The following is a 15,624-nucleotide window of genomic DNA, read 5'->3' as shown; positions in this document are numbered from 1 at the left end:
AGCTCTCCGGTTAATGGGAATAATAGCTGTCAAATGGCTTTCCCCTCCGGTCAATCCATCTACCGTACTTCCGGAGCTTTCGTTTATGACTGCAGCAAGTTCTAAAAACAACAAAAACATGTTTTTTTTAAATGAATAACTTTAATATATATATTTTCATCTTTTTGTACTTAAACCTCCCTCATACCGGTCCATTATTCCTCACAGAATGGACTAAACATATTGAGAGAGATGACATTTGTTCTGGTGTGTATGACAGACAGAGGCGTGTGTTACAACAACAAAAAACACGTAAGTTTTTTTCTCTCTCACTTCGGGAACTTTGTTTTTAAAGATTGTTGTTTTATCATCCACCATTTTATAAACGTGTTATTGATTGTAAATTGCATATAGTAATTTATTATTAGAAAGTAAGCGATTATAGTTGGATGTTCTGGACTAAGTTTCCAAATTCAGCTGCCTAAAATTGTCCTAGGAACTGTTATTTTAATAAAAAGGAGGGAACTTGTATACCGACCTATTCTATTAAATGTTTTGTGTTATTTGTTATAAGTATTCTGAAGGCATTGCATTGTTTGTCTAATGAACTGCCAATCTATTTGATTTAAATCTGACGTGTTTATTAGCTCGCCATAGTGGCCTATATTGTCCTGGCTTTAGAATAAGGGACGCAATGTCAAATAAAAGTTTGGCCTATTATTGCAAAATTAGGTGTCATGTTGCATTTTTCTGTTCGTACATAGACGTCATTTGTATATAGGCCTATGGTTCAAATCATTTGTCATTTTAAAAGACTGAGGTAAACAAAACAAACTGCAGGGGACGTTTGTCTTCGGTATTTCGAATGAATTATATAAAACAGAAACTATGGTACAAACACCTCACACAGTGTGACTATATTTACGGTGGCTATTTAGAGTAATTAAGGCGTTCTGTTTCTTGTCTTGATGTACTGTGATGGCCTTATGGCCCTGCTACAATAATGGGGCCTATGGGGGTACATCCGCACGCAGTTTTGGCCTGGTAGCAAACGTTGCAGACTGTAGTGAGTTGCATTGGTTTATTTTCTTGAGAAATCACTGTAAAACCCAAACAGTTTCAACGATGTGACAATCTTATGAGTCCCAGTATTATTACAACGTAAAACAATACTACACACACACAAGGTTACAGCCACTAATCCGATGTTCTGATGTATCACATGTACTGTAATCCGAAAGGATGTAATATAGGCTATATGTTTGTTCCTGGGCTTGTAGTGTATTATGCAAGTACCCAGGGTTTGTGATATATTTCCGTGTAATTGTTAGTTATTCCTGTAAAGGATAGGCTATTGTTATGGTAACATAACAAATGTTTCAACATACCTCTCCTTAGGCTATGGGATGTGCTATAGGGGGAAATACGATTGGTGGGTCCAAAACATCCAAATCAAAATAATGATTAGCAAAATGCTAGTTTTGTGTCTATATTTAGGACAGGCCTATCTTGAATGCAGGGTTTGCAATATTTGGGCATTTTTGCTTTGTTATAAAAAGCTTAAATAAAATGTAGGCTACTGGGCCTACTCGTCTGCCTTGGCCGATATTTGTGTAGTCAGCAGAAATGAAATGTTCCACTGAACTACAGCACACAATCTGAGACAGAGAGAGAGACAGAGGAGAGGGATAGAGATTAGAGAGAGAGATACAGATCTACACAAACAAATGTTGTGTTTGTGCAATTAAGATACCATAGTAATTTATATTCTAAAATCACAAGGCTATATTGAGGAGGGATGTGGAGTCAATTTGGTGACAACAGATGTAAGCCTTGCTCGGCTTTTTTTCCCCTGAGATGAGATACTCTGTCATCATCTTGACCTCCAGGCCTCCTCTAGTTTAACGGGTCCTTGGTGCAGGGCGAGCCAGGAGCCAAACGTTGTATCACGGCTATTGATGGAGGGCTAGGTCGCTGTTTAGGCTACTAGCTCCACGGTGCCAGGGTATCCGGCTGTTGTTTGGAGTGGCCACGTGTGTTTACGGACGCTTAGTTATACCACGCATACCTGAAATATTATCTTTGCCAGATGTTTGGTTGCTGCAGCAACTTGTTAAAGATGACATAAAACATTGCCAACAACACACACACACACAGAGAGAGAGAGAGAGAGAGAGAGAGAGCGCGAGAGAGAGAGAGAGCGCGCGAGAGAGAGAGAGAGAGCGAGCGAGCGAGAGAGGGATAGAAAGAGAGAGACACTTTGAATTAATTTAAATTAGGAATTAAAAGTATAATTGTTAATCTAGATATTGTCCCAAAAAATATCAGTCGGTTTCGAGAAAATCTATTGCTAATGCTATAGGCCAAGATCTGGTGAAAATGTGTTTTCTTTTGCATGCCTATATCGTTATTATTATTATTATTTCCTTTAATTCAATACACACCAATTTGTACCATTTAAGATGTTTTAAAATAATCACTGCTAAGATATTACTGTAGCTTGACTGTTTGAATTGCAGATAAAACAAATTTGCAGTTTAAACAAATTCACAACAAAATTGTAGTGGTTTCCTTAAAAAAAAACAGCTAACATGTTTGTGCAGCAGACCACCAGTCAAACTACTTCATCGTTCCAATAGAGTAACAATTGGTAGTCACTACAGCTTGGGCAATTTGCTCGTTAATTGAGTGTACAGGGATGTACAGAAAGCATCTGCTTGCTTATTGTGTCAACGACAATATTCTCCCTCCCTCCCTAATCCGCGGCCTCTAAGCATGTGGCCCTGGGTCTGACTATTACACGGAGTAACTGACTGGGGGCCATCCCAAATGACACCCTATTCCCTAGTGCCAGGGCGTCAAACGTAGAGCACTATATATGGGAATAGGGTACCATTTGGGACACATCCTGGGGCTCAGTCAAACATATGAGAGTAATGAATTTAGCCTATATGCATTATATCACATTCCTCCGCGCTGAGCCAGAACCAGCAGCCAGTCGGCCCCGGGCTCTGTGGATTAAAGAACAGTGAGAGTGGAGGAGAGGAGATATTTTTACTCTCTGACACCAGCGCTTTGCTGAGGCCCAAATGTAATGCAGGTGTGTCTGTAGGGCAAGTGGGGGAGGCAGGAGTGGGTCGGAGATTGACTTCTCTCTGGTTGTCAGTGAAAATGTGTCATTGTTGTGATTGCTTGCATTTGTGAAACTATTGGATCGAGAATGGAGCAAGTGAACAGGGAACACTACACCGCAGCACAAATGCTCCACTCAATATAGGCTGCTTGACAGCACAAACCAAAGTTGTTCCAGTCCGTCGACCTGTTCCAGGCTATTAGTCTGTAGTAATAAACACTGCTAATGTTGCTTATTAACCTGGATGGTTTTATCCTCATTTTATTATGGCGCATAAACTATTGGTGTATCAGTAGCCTAATAAAAACAAGTTCCTTGTAGTTTACTGGTTAGAGGCTGTACCGTTTTTATCATGACAACAAAAAATAAACAACTATAAATGTAGATCTATGCATTGGCATAGGCTGTATCACAACAATACACATATAATTAGATTGAAATATAATAGTGGCCGACCAATAATTCAATAGGCAGATAGTTCAAATGTTGATCGTCTCTCATAGATGCCTAGCCATAATCGCGCTAATAAAAATCATCCGATTCTTTCCGAAGTAATTAAACGAACTTCAAGTCGGCGCGCGAAGATGGATGGCGCTGTCACGAACGGGCCAGGTCAGGAAGGAATAAAATTCAATCAGCGCGCGGAATCATTTTTCATGGGACGGAAAAGGCAGAGCGAGAGGTAGAGGTCAATGGGGAGGATGTCAACAATGCTTCATAAAAAGGCGAAGCGACGTGCTGCCACTATATGAGCAACGGTTGCTTTCTAAAGCGGTCTAGTGCCTATAGGCCTACCACTTCTGGCCTAAAACACTCTCCCGCGCTGTTTACACAAACCACAGAATACATCATGGATTATTACTGTTGACAAGACAGAGATGACTAATCAATTAGGTTACTTGGACACCCTCCTCCACACGCACAACCACATACATGCACAGCACTAGCTAATAGGCTACACTATAGCCTAGGCGTTTACACCAACATAAATAATTATGTGGAGACAGGCATATCTTTAAAGAAGGTTCAAGTGTTGTAAAATAATAAATCCTATAGGCCTACTATACGATTTGAACTTTATTTAGGTTGAAAGATCGTGAGGGGAGTGCTTGCCTTTATGACAAAATAATGCATGTGATAAGTTTTTCAGATAAAATAAGGCGTTATGCAAATTAACACGTCATTATTAATATTGAGGTTAAAATTAAGTTATTACACGTTAATTAAATATGGGTTGCTAAATACACATTTTATTGACACAGATAATATTTAATCAAGGCGAGGATTTCTGCTGCAATAATGATAACCGGAATTGTTATAACTCTTGATTTAATACTAGCAAAATCATTTTTACAAAAAATAAAGGAATTTGGACAGATATTAAATAAAGGAATTGAACTTTCAAACTATGCATTATGCATTATAGTTATGAAAATGAAATAATTCGGTTAAAACAAATAGCCTAGTATAGGAAAAGATTGCTGACCTTGCAGGCAATATTCTAATAATAGCCTTGATTAAAGTAGCCTAAGTAGGACCACAACAACACAACTTTCCCATTAAGTATTAAACTGTATTTGACTATTTGTTAGGTGTTGCACATTCCACAATGAGCTAAAAACGTAATTAAAAACGTAATGAGTGAACGTGAGAATGTCTGTTGGAATGTCATGACATTCGCTCAATGCACACAGACTGACATGGGCTGTATGAGCGTCAGGGGCAGAGTTTATCAAATCAATTTGCCAGGCAATATCACACACACACACACACACACACACACACACACACACACAAACACACACACACAAAGAGGATGTATAACGCTTCGCTGAGACCCTCCCCTCGCCTTTCAATTAAGCTGTTAAGGCCTACAAACCCAACACTTCTGGACGCCTTCAAGATAAAGCTGTAGGCTACGCCACTCAATAACACGTCAATGCATGAATATGTCCCAAAAAATAATCCACGGTCATTCAATCTCTGCTCGTCTGATACATTAAGACATCATTTACTAAGCACTGTTTAAGGTCGTGGTGGGGATAAATCTAACCACAGGAGTGTCATGTCTGTCTCACCGCCCAGGCCGGTCCTGTGCGGGCAGGCCTCGGGGCAGAATCCGGGGGAGCCAAGGAGCTGGGGAGATAAAAACGCGTGAAGGCGCACCATTTTCCAAACCACTCGGAAAAGTCAGAAGTGACGGTGAAGATTGCCACTGCTTCGTGGGGACGTTTAGTGGTTCTACGACACGATAGGTTCTATTACAATAGTGTAATTGAGCAAGGCTTATACCTATCAACTGTCGTAAACCGATATGCCAAACACCAATTCAAGGATTATGATTATGAGTCAATATGTTGGCAAGAAAAGGAGAACACGAAACAGTAATTATCACTATGTAAACAGCAAACAGTAAACTTATGAATTTAGGCTACTCGATACAGTATTGCTATAAACTAGGCATATAGGCTATCCAAGTGACAAGAGAATGAACAATTAAAGGCTTTTGTACGAGTTCTCAGGTAATCGAGACGATCTCATGGTTCTCTATTCGCTCATCAGTTGGTGACAGTCAGCCTTTAGAAATAGCACACAAATAATCTTACAGGAAAAAGACAAACAAACAACATTTTAGATTAATGTTCATACTGCATCAGTATTTGGGGCCCTTTCTGATGGTAATCTCAATCTGCTATGTTTTATTAGAGATAAATCCAATTACAGAGTTCCACTTACCAAACAATTTCCCCTTTACTTGTTTATTTATCGAGGCAGTGGAGAATGTCAGAAATGCTAAGCACTAACAGGGTTCAGATGACTTAAGGACGCCATTTCCGCTGGAGTTTTTCTATATTCACGCTTTCTTTTTACTCTCACTTTTTATTTATTTAAAGAATATATAGCCTATAGCCTACTAGGCTATAGACGTAGTGTATTTTCATTAATTCTCTGTTGCTTTATGAAGAACAGGTGATAGCTGATTTTCAACGGTGGCCTATGACACGAAAAACAAAAACACATTGAGAATGCATTCCAAACTGGTAAGGCAATGATTTGTCTCGAGCCTGTATATATTACATTTGGATTATATTTATGAAACCAAACATTTTAATGAGACCTTATATTCAAATTGAGGCAAATATATTAGCAATACAATACAATTAGCAACCCTCTGTTTCACACATTAGGAATAGCCTAAGGGTAATGAACAGGGAGCGATAAAACAAATGTTTTAAAGACCATTTCAGGAGATTGTTAGAGTATTTCATTTTATTTTGCTCTACGCTTTTACAGTAAAAAGTATTAAGGCCTATTTTCGTTTTTCATAGCCAAGTTCTTCTAAAAAATATGGTGATGGCACACACTCCTCTCGCGTTCTTTTCTAGTAACTCCAGCCTGGAACAGGGTCTCCTGCCTTCAGTTCCCGTGTTTTCTGAAAGGCGAGCCTCGACCAGCACAGGGCTGCTGCAGTTAGTGGTGGCGCGCGGCTAGGCCCGTGCACCTGTATGGGGCCGGTAGGGCGCGAGGAGGAGACTCCGCACAGTGGAAACTGGTGTGTTTTCGCTCGCAGCCGGGTTCTGCTGGGCTCCAGGGCCAACCTCAAAGCTCCATCTGTTACCAATTACAGGTCCACACAGATGCAGCGCTGCCTCCAATGGTCAAACTGTGAGTTTAAATGTTCGAGGTGTTGTCTTTAAGAAAAAAAGAGAGAGGCAGGCAGGCAAATCTATACAAATCAGTTCGTTCCCTCTTTGCAAACCTACTTTGAAACCCTCAATTTTCAATTTAAGAAAAATGTCAAAGGGCTCCCGACGTTATATGGAATTGTTTTAAGAAGGTCATAACAAGGATAATTTATCTATTTGATATTAAGACCCCTTGAAATATCAAAAAAAAATATAACATTTTTTTTTAATGAAAAGTTATTTTGGGTCTTACTGCTATTAATCCATACAAACGTATTGAATAACAGATTCACTAGATGGAACAACAGATATATATATAACAGATATATATACAACAGATATATATATACAACAGATATATATATATATATATATATATATATATATATATATATATATATATATATATATATATATATATATATATATATATATATATATATATCTGTTGTTCCATCTAGTGAATCTGAATCTGAATCTATATGTGTGTGTGTGTGTATCTAACCCCATATTTTTGGCATTAAACAGTCTCCATATATACTTTCATTTTTTAAAAACTGGTATGGGACCTTCAGACTGGTCTTGTGAGGCTTGTGGGTTTCCTAGAGCAAAACAACTGACATGCACATGCTCGCGAGAGTCTCATCTGTCAATCTCTTCATAATAGTTTGAAGGTCAAACCATTCGGAAGCTACAGACGCTTTTGTAAGAAGACCGATTTTTTGGGATGTCTCATGGTCTGACAAACACTGCTCCAGCTCTGTCACCTTTCACCGCAAATGCAGAAGTGCAACATAGGCGGATGCAGTAGATTGAGACTCATCCAATGCAACAAAAAAAAATCTCTATCTTAAACTGATAGATTTTATGGCGATTATTTATTATTATGCTAATTCTATTTCCGCGGGGGCGCGGACATCGACTTTAGTGGGATTGTTCAAGCGGTTCATTTTCCACATATTCCAGCAAGAGTCAACGACAAAACGACAGAGGTCATTATGTAGAGTAGAAGCAGCCTCCCGGGAGCGCTGTGCTTGGACCGGGCACATAGAACGTCTAGAATGAGACACATTCTGCAGGAGTGGGATCCAGGGCCAGGCCTCGAGGAAGCGCATTTCCTGAGGAATTAATAGGGGCAGTGTGCTCACGGGGCAAACCGAGGAAAGCCGACTGCGAGAAGGGAAATGACAGGGGAAGGGAAATGACAGGGGCTGAGACTCGATCGACCTCTGAGCAACCTGGGCGCGAGACTCTCTCAGACAACATTACTCCAATATTCTGACTCGCCTCAAGCTTGAGGTTTTACCTCTAAAATACCCCTACAAGATTTAACCAAAGACATAACATCTCTCCCCTATTTATCAGGCACACATTTGTACACGTGTCCTCTGGTCTATCCACATATTTGTGAAATAACGTTGAAGAGCGAATTATCATCCAAATCATAAACACTTAGGATAATTAAAATGTTAAAGGGAAAGTGCTGAAGAGTTTGGGTATCAACAGTCAAGAAAATATTCACAAAGTATACGGCCAACTAATATATCAAATAACAGGTTTAATTGTATTTATATTCTGAAATACATACGTCACAAACGTTGAATGAAATCTCTAAAATATTTTTGGGTCTTTTTACAAATGACAGACGGATATACTTAATTTGGGACAGGAAAGTGACGAAACAATTATTTCCAGACGAGTTGTAATATTCCTTCTAACGTACAGTAGCGACTGTAGAGTCGCTGTGCACTGTGTGGTCTGGAGTGCTCAGCCGATTCCCTAGGTTTGGATTGATTTACAGGACGTGGTTTTATGCGTTTGGAATATTCTTCATGAGTTGGATGTCAGCATCAACTATCTCTTTCACAAGCTCCTAAAGAGTACTATGGTGGTTTAGTTGAGAAACAGATATTATGTACTCTTAACCTACATAGAGCCTAAATATGAATTTACAAAAAGCTGACAACCAAACAGTTTATAGATTCTGGACAAATAGGTTGAAATACAAAAGCCCTAAGACAAAAATAAGGGAAATAATGGAGACAACATCATTTGTAGGCATCAAATCTGTTCAGATGACTGCTTTCTCTTAATTTAGTCATGTTGATGTCATTTACTGTGGTTGGTAAGTGGGAGATTTGTCCAAATTGGTTTGTTGAATCAGAGTTTAGCTACTTCTCATTGCTCTATTAGGCTCATAACCAGGTATAAAGCATTAGTTTTGCTACTTAAAAGCTGCTTAATTTCCCCAGTTTAAGTTGTGTTTAAAAAAGCGGACTGACAACACAAGAGGCCGGCTGGGAAGAATGTCATCAAAGAAGACCAGCATGCTGTGCATCTCCAGTCCCACCACACAGACACACACACACACACACACACACACACACACACACACACACACACACACACACACACACACACACACACACACACACACACACACACAAACACAAACACACACACACACACACACACACACACACACACACACACACACACACACACACACACACACACACACACACACACACACACACAATATGGGGGGAAGGTTAGTGTTGGCCACACAGTGAACAGTTCATACCTCTTGACTTATTCCACATTTTGTTGTGTTACAGCCTGAATGCCAAATGGATGATATTTTTTTCTCTCTCACCATTTACACACAATACCACGTAAACACAAAGTATTATTGAAAATTAAATACAGAACAATCTAATTTACATAAGTATTCACACCACTGAGTCAAAATTTAGTAGAAGCACCTTTGGCAGCAATTACAGCTGTGAGTCTTTCTGGGTAAGTCTCTAAGAGCTTTCCACACCTGGATTTGTGCAACATTTGCCCATTATTCTTAAAAACATTTTTCAAGCTCTGTCAAATTGGTTGTTGATCATTGCTAGACAACCATTTTCAGGTCTTGCCAAAGATTTTCAAGTAGATTTAAGTCAAAACTGTAACTCGGCCACTCAAGAACATTCACTGTCTTCTTGGTAAACCTCTCCAATGTAAATTAGGGCTTGTGTTTTAATGGTGAATTCATCTCCCAGTGTCTGGTGGAAAGCAGACTGAACCAGGCTTCCCTCTAGGATTTTGCCTGTGCTTAGCTCCATTCTGTTAATTTTTATTTTGAAACACTCCAGAGTCCTTAATTATTACAAGCATACCCTTAACATGATGCAGCCATCACTATGCTTGAAAATATGAGAGTGGTACTCAGTAATGTGTTGTATTGACTTTGCCCCAAACATGACACATTGTATTGAGGACAAAAAGTAAATTACTTTGCCACATTTCTTGCAGTATTACTTTAGTGCCTTGTTGCAAACAGCATGCATGTTTTGGAATATACGTATTCTGTACAGGCTTCCTTCTTTTCACTCTGTCAATTAGGTTAGTATTGTGGAGTAACTACAATGTTGTTGAGCCATCATCAGTTTTCTCCTTTCACAGACATTAAACTCTGTAACTGTTTTAAAGTCATCATTGGCCTCATAGTGAAATCCCTGAGTGTTTCCTTCCTCTCTGGCAACTGAGTTAGGAAGGACGCCTGTATCTTTGTAGTGACTGGGGGTATTGATACACCATACAAAGTGTAATTAATAACTTCACCATGCTCAAAGGGATATTCAATGTCTTCCAACAGGTGCCCTTCTTACGGGTAATTATATGTGTGGGGTAAATAAATGAGGTTGTCATAAAAAAAATCATGTTAAACACTATTATTGAACACAGAGTGAGTCCATGCAACATATTATATGACTTGTTAAGCAAATGTTTACTCCTGAACTTATTTAGGCTTGACATAACAAAGGGGTTAAATAATTGACTCAAGACATTTCAGCCTTTCATTTGTAATTCATTTGTTAAAATAAAAAATAAAAAAATACATAATTCCACTTTGATATTATGGGGTATTGTGTGTAGACCTGTGACAATTCATTTTACATTCAGGCTGTAACACAACAACATTTTGAAGAAATGTGGTGTGAATACTTTCAGAAGGCACTGTAGACAAACACACTATCCAGGATACACTTCCACACTCCATCCATCCCCTAGGTGGCAGCAACCGGGTCTAGGTGCTGAGCCAAAGCTAGATAAGCAAATCAAGTGCTGCCAATTAAGATCGTCAGGGTCCCAGCTTGCAAGCCATGAGATTGCTGGTGTGTTTGTTGGCCATGAGGCCTTTCATTTTTATTAAGTAACTTTAGTTTAGGCATGCCTGTTTGTAGTTTTCTTTTTTGTTTCCGTCACCATCTGAACATAATAATCTGCTTGGGCTCGCCGACCCAAAGGAGTCAAGATGGAGCTGTCTCTAGACCTGAGGTAAGGTTTCTGTCTCTTTCGGCACATGTGCATCCAACACCATCCTCAAACGCTGATTTCTCACATCAATGCACACATTAGCTCAGGTTACAGAACTATTAGACAAGCCTGGAACCCCTAGACTTAGCAAATACAGTGTTAAAAGTAGGCTGTGTAGTCGGTTCCGAAACAACACACACAGACACACACAGAGTAAAGCGCAACACCCACCTCAAAGTGATCTTTGCTTTCCAGACTAACTTTGTCATTGCTGTCACCTAGGTATTCCTGGGGAGAGAGAGAGAGAGAGACAGAGAAAGGAAGGAGAGAGAGAAACAAAAATATCTCAGTCATGTTTCATGGCCAGAGAATGGTGTTTAGAACAGAGTCATTTTACAGTCAGTGTTCAGTAGAGACTCCCTATTATAAACTCTCTCTCTCTCTCTCTCTCTCTCTCTCTCTCTCTCTCTCTCTCTCTCTCTCTCTCTCTCTCTCTCTCTCTCTCTCTCTCTCTCTCTCTCTTTCTCTCTCTCTCTCTCTCTCTCTCTCTCTCTCTCTCTCTCACCAACACACACACACGCACACGCACACACACACACACACACACACACACACACGGCAGTATCCCCTCTCTCGGGGAAAGGGAGGTTACAAAGTCTCACTGGCCATCAATCCCAGACTCCCCCGATTTTCCCCCCTCCCTCTCCTCCAGACGGCCCTCGTCGGTGCCAGAGCATGATGAATTGTGGGACTTCAGTGGTGTAACCCCCTCCCTCCCTCATCCCCTACTTGCTCCCTCCTCTGTTTCCCTGTTGTGTTTTGCACTAGGTTCACAATCCACTGAGACCCTGCCTGAGACCACCAAAAAGGTTCTCACTCATTATTTTCTTATCTCACTATCCCTCCTCATTTTAACAGTCTAAATATTTAAATCAAATCAAATACAATTTTATTGGTCACATACACATGGTTAGCAGATGTTATTGCGAGTGTAGTGAAATACTTGTGCATCTAGCGCCGACAGTGCAGCAATTAAACAAGTAATCTAACAATTCCACAACTACCTAATACACATAGGTAAAGATATTGGATAAGAATATTTACATATATATATATGGATGAGCAATGACCAAGAGGCATAGGCAAGATGCAATAGATGGTATAAAATACAGTATATACATATGGGATGAGTATTGCAAGATATGTAAACATCATTATTAAAGTGGCATTAATAAAGTGACTAGTGATCCATTTATTAAAGTGGCCAATGGTTTCAAGTCTCTATGTTGGCAGCAGCCTCTCTGTGTTACTGATGGCTGTTTAACAGTCTGATGGCCTTGAGATAGAAACTATTTTTCAGTCTCTCAGTCCCAGCTTTGATGCACCTGTACTGACCTCGCCTTCTGGATGATAGCGGGGTGAACAGGCAGTGGCTCGGGTGGTTGTTGTTCTTGATGATCTTTTTGTCCTTCCTGTGACATCGGGTGCTGAAGGTGTCATGGAGAGAAGGTACAGTAGTTTTCCCTAGGTGATGCGTTTTACTGACCGCACCACCCTCTGGAGAGCCCTGCGGTTGTGGGCGGTGCAGTTGCCGTACTAGGCGGTGATACAGCCCGACAAGATGCTCTCAATTGTGCATCTGTAAAAGTTTGTGATGGTTTTAGGTGATAAGCCAAATTTCTGGACTATTTCAGTTTGTCCGTGATGTGTACGCTGAGGAACTTAAACATTTCCACCTCCTCCACAGCTGTCCTGTTGATGTGGATGGGTGGGTGGGTGGGGGGGGGGGGGGGGGGTGGGGGGGGGTGCTCCCTCTGCTGTTTCCTGAAGTCCACGATCATCTCCTTTGTTTTGTTGACGTTGAGTGAGAGGTTGTTTTCCTGACAACAAACTACGAGTGCCCTCAACTCCTCCCTATAGGCTGTCTCATTGTTGTTGGTGATCAAGCCTACTAACGTGTCGTCTGCAAACTTGATAATTGAGTTGGAGGCGTGCATGGACACGCAGTCATGGGTGAACAGGGAGTACAGTTGGGGGCTGAGCATACACACTTGTGGGGCCTCAGTGTTGAGGATCAGTGAAGTTGAGATGTTGTTTCCTTGCCTGTTAGGAAGTCCAGGACCCAATCGCACAGGGTGGGGTTGAGACCCAGGGCCTCAAGCTTAATAATGAGCTTGGAGGGTACTATGGTGTTGAATGCTGAGTCGTAGTCAATGAGCAGCATTCTTATATAGGTATTCCTCTTGTCCAGATGGGATAGGGCAGTGTGCAGTTTAATGGTGATTGCATCGTCTGTGGACCTATTGGGGCTGTATGCAAATTGAGGTGGGTCTAGGGTGAGAGGTAAGGTGGAGGTGATATGATCCTTGACTAGTCTCTCAAAGCACTTCATGATGACAGCAGTGAGTGATACAGGGCAATAGTCATTCAGTTCAGTTACCTTTGCCTTCTTGTGTACAGGAACAATGGTGGCCATCTTGAAGCATGTGGGGACAGCAGACTGGGATAGGGAGAGATTAAATATGTCTGTAAACACACCAGCCAGCTGGTCTGCGTATGCTCTGAGGACGCGGTTTGGGATGCCGTCTGGGCCGGCAGCCTTGCGAGGGTTAACACGTTTAAATGTCTTACTCACGTCGACCACGGAGAAGGAGAGCCCACAGTCCTTGGTAGCGGGCTGCGTTGGTGGCACTTTTTTATCCTCAAAGCGGGCAAAGAATGCGTTTAGTTTATCTGGAAGCAAAGATGTCGGTGTCCGTGACGTGGCTGATTTTTTTTTTATAGTCTGTGGTTGTCTGTAGACCCTGCCACATACATCTTGTGTCTGAGCCATTGAATTGCAACTCCACTTTTTCCTTATACTGACATTTCGCTTGTTTGATTGCCTTGCCGAGGGAATAACTACACTGTTTGTAATCGGCCATATTCCTGGTCATCTTTCCATGGTTAAATGTGCTGGATAGTGCTTTCTGTTTAGTGCGTATACCGCCATCTATCCACGGTTTCTGGTTAGGGTAGGTTTTGCTAGTCACAGTGGGTACAATGTCTCCTATGCACTTCCTTATAAACTCCCTTGCCAAATCAGCGTATAAATCTATATTAGTCTCTGAGGCTAACCGGAACATGTCCCAGTCCGCGTGATCAAAACAATCTTGAAGAGTGGATTCCGATTGGTCACACCAGCGTTGAAAGGTCCTAGTCACGGGTATATCATCTTTGAATTTCTGCCAATATGAGGGGAAAAGCAAAATGGAGTCATGGTCAGATTTGCCGGACGGAGGGCGGGGGAGGGCGTTGTATGCATCACGGAAGTTAGTTGTTAAAATCCCCAGCTGCAATAAATGCAGCCTCAGGATATATGGTTTCCAGTTTGCATAGAGTCCAGTGGAGTTCCTTGAGGGCTGTCGTGGTATCGGCTTGAGGGGGGATATACACGGCTGTGACAATAACCGAAGAGATTTCTCTTGGGAGATAATAAGGTTGGCATTTGATTGTAAGGAATTCTAGGTCCTGTGAAAAGAAGGACTTGAGTTCCTGTATGTTGTTACAATTACACCATGAGTCATTAATCATTAAACATACAGCCCCGCCCTCCTTCTTCCCTGAGAGATGTTTATTCCTGTCGGCCCGACACACAAAGAATCCCGGTGGCTGTACCGACTCCGACAGCATGTCCCCAGAGAGCCATGTTTCCGTAAAACAGAGTATGTTACAATCCCAGATGTGTCTCTGGAAAGCAACTCTTGCCCTATTTCCGTCTACCTTGTTAACTAGAGACTGGACATTAGCGAGTAATATACTCGGAAGTGGTGGGTGGTGTGCGCGCCTTCAAAGTCTGACCAGAAGGCCGCTCCATCTACCTCTTCTGCTGCAAAGTTGTTTTGTGTCAGCCTCTGGAATCAGCTCTAATACCTTGGGTGGTTCGAACAAAGGACCCGCTTCGGGAAAGTCGTATTCTTGGTCGTAGTGCTGGTAAGTTGACATTGCTCTGATATCCAATAGTTCTTCCCGGCTGAATGTAATGACACTTAACATTTTTTGGGCTAGCAATGTAAGAAATAATACATAAAAAAACAAAATACTGCATAGTTTGTTAAGGACTGGAAGCTAGGCGACCCTGTCTGTCAGTGCCATCTTGCTTAATTAGTTGTTATCCTAATAATCAATGTGTATCTTTGAATCGTACACAAGTTTCTTGAACAACTCGGTTAAATTCTCGCACTTCTTGTTGAGATTTAGACTTACAGTTGATGACGTGGTGACATATTTATAGAGGGAGAGTATGTGTCAGTCCCAATATGCTCAAGTCCATGGCTGAATAGAGAAGTGAACTTATAAAGGCAGAGCCGTCTTTTTCTTTCTGACACTAAAACGCTTGAAAATGTCTGTTTCTGGGTGATCTTATTACAGAGGAACGCTACAGCAGCCTTAGAGTAGCCTGGTCCTACTCAGGGACACACATACTTCAGCCTTTTATAGACCAGGGACCCACATCTCTGAGCTGCTCCACAGCCCTCA

At 41.2% G+C, this 15,624-nt stretch overlaps 1 protein-coding gene across 1 annotated transcript in view; it reads left to right on the top strand.

Annotated features, from left to right (window-relative positions):
• Window positions 1–685, top strand: part of LOC120051889 (forkhead box C1-A-like) — a 2,219-nt gene extending 1,534 nt beyond the window's left edge. Inside the window, exon 1 of the mRNA XM_038998776.1 lies at window positions 1–685. This exon is cut by the window's left edge and continues 1,534 nt beyond it. Within this exon, the coding sequence (XP_038854704.1) occupies window positions 1–105 (105 nt within the window). The 3' untranslated portion in view covers window positions 106–685.
• The last annotated feature ends 14,939 nt before the right edge of the window (window positions 686–15,624 follow it).

The sequence above is a fragment of the Salvelinus namaycush genome, chromosome 8, assembly GCF_016432855.1.
Source record: "Salvelinus namaycush isolate Seneca chromosome 8, SaNama_1.0, whole genome shotgun sequence".
Taxonomy (NCBI): Eukaryota; Metazoa; Chordata; class Actinopteri; order Salmoniformes; family Salmonidae; genus Salvelinus; species Salvelinus namaycush.
Note: the sequence above shows the minus strand (reverse complement) of the source record. Positions and strands in the feature narration are given on the sequence as shown.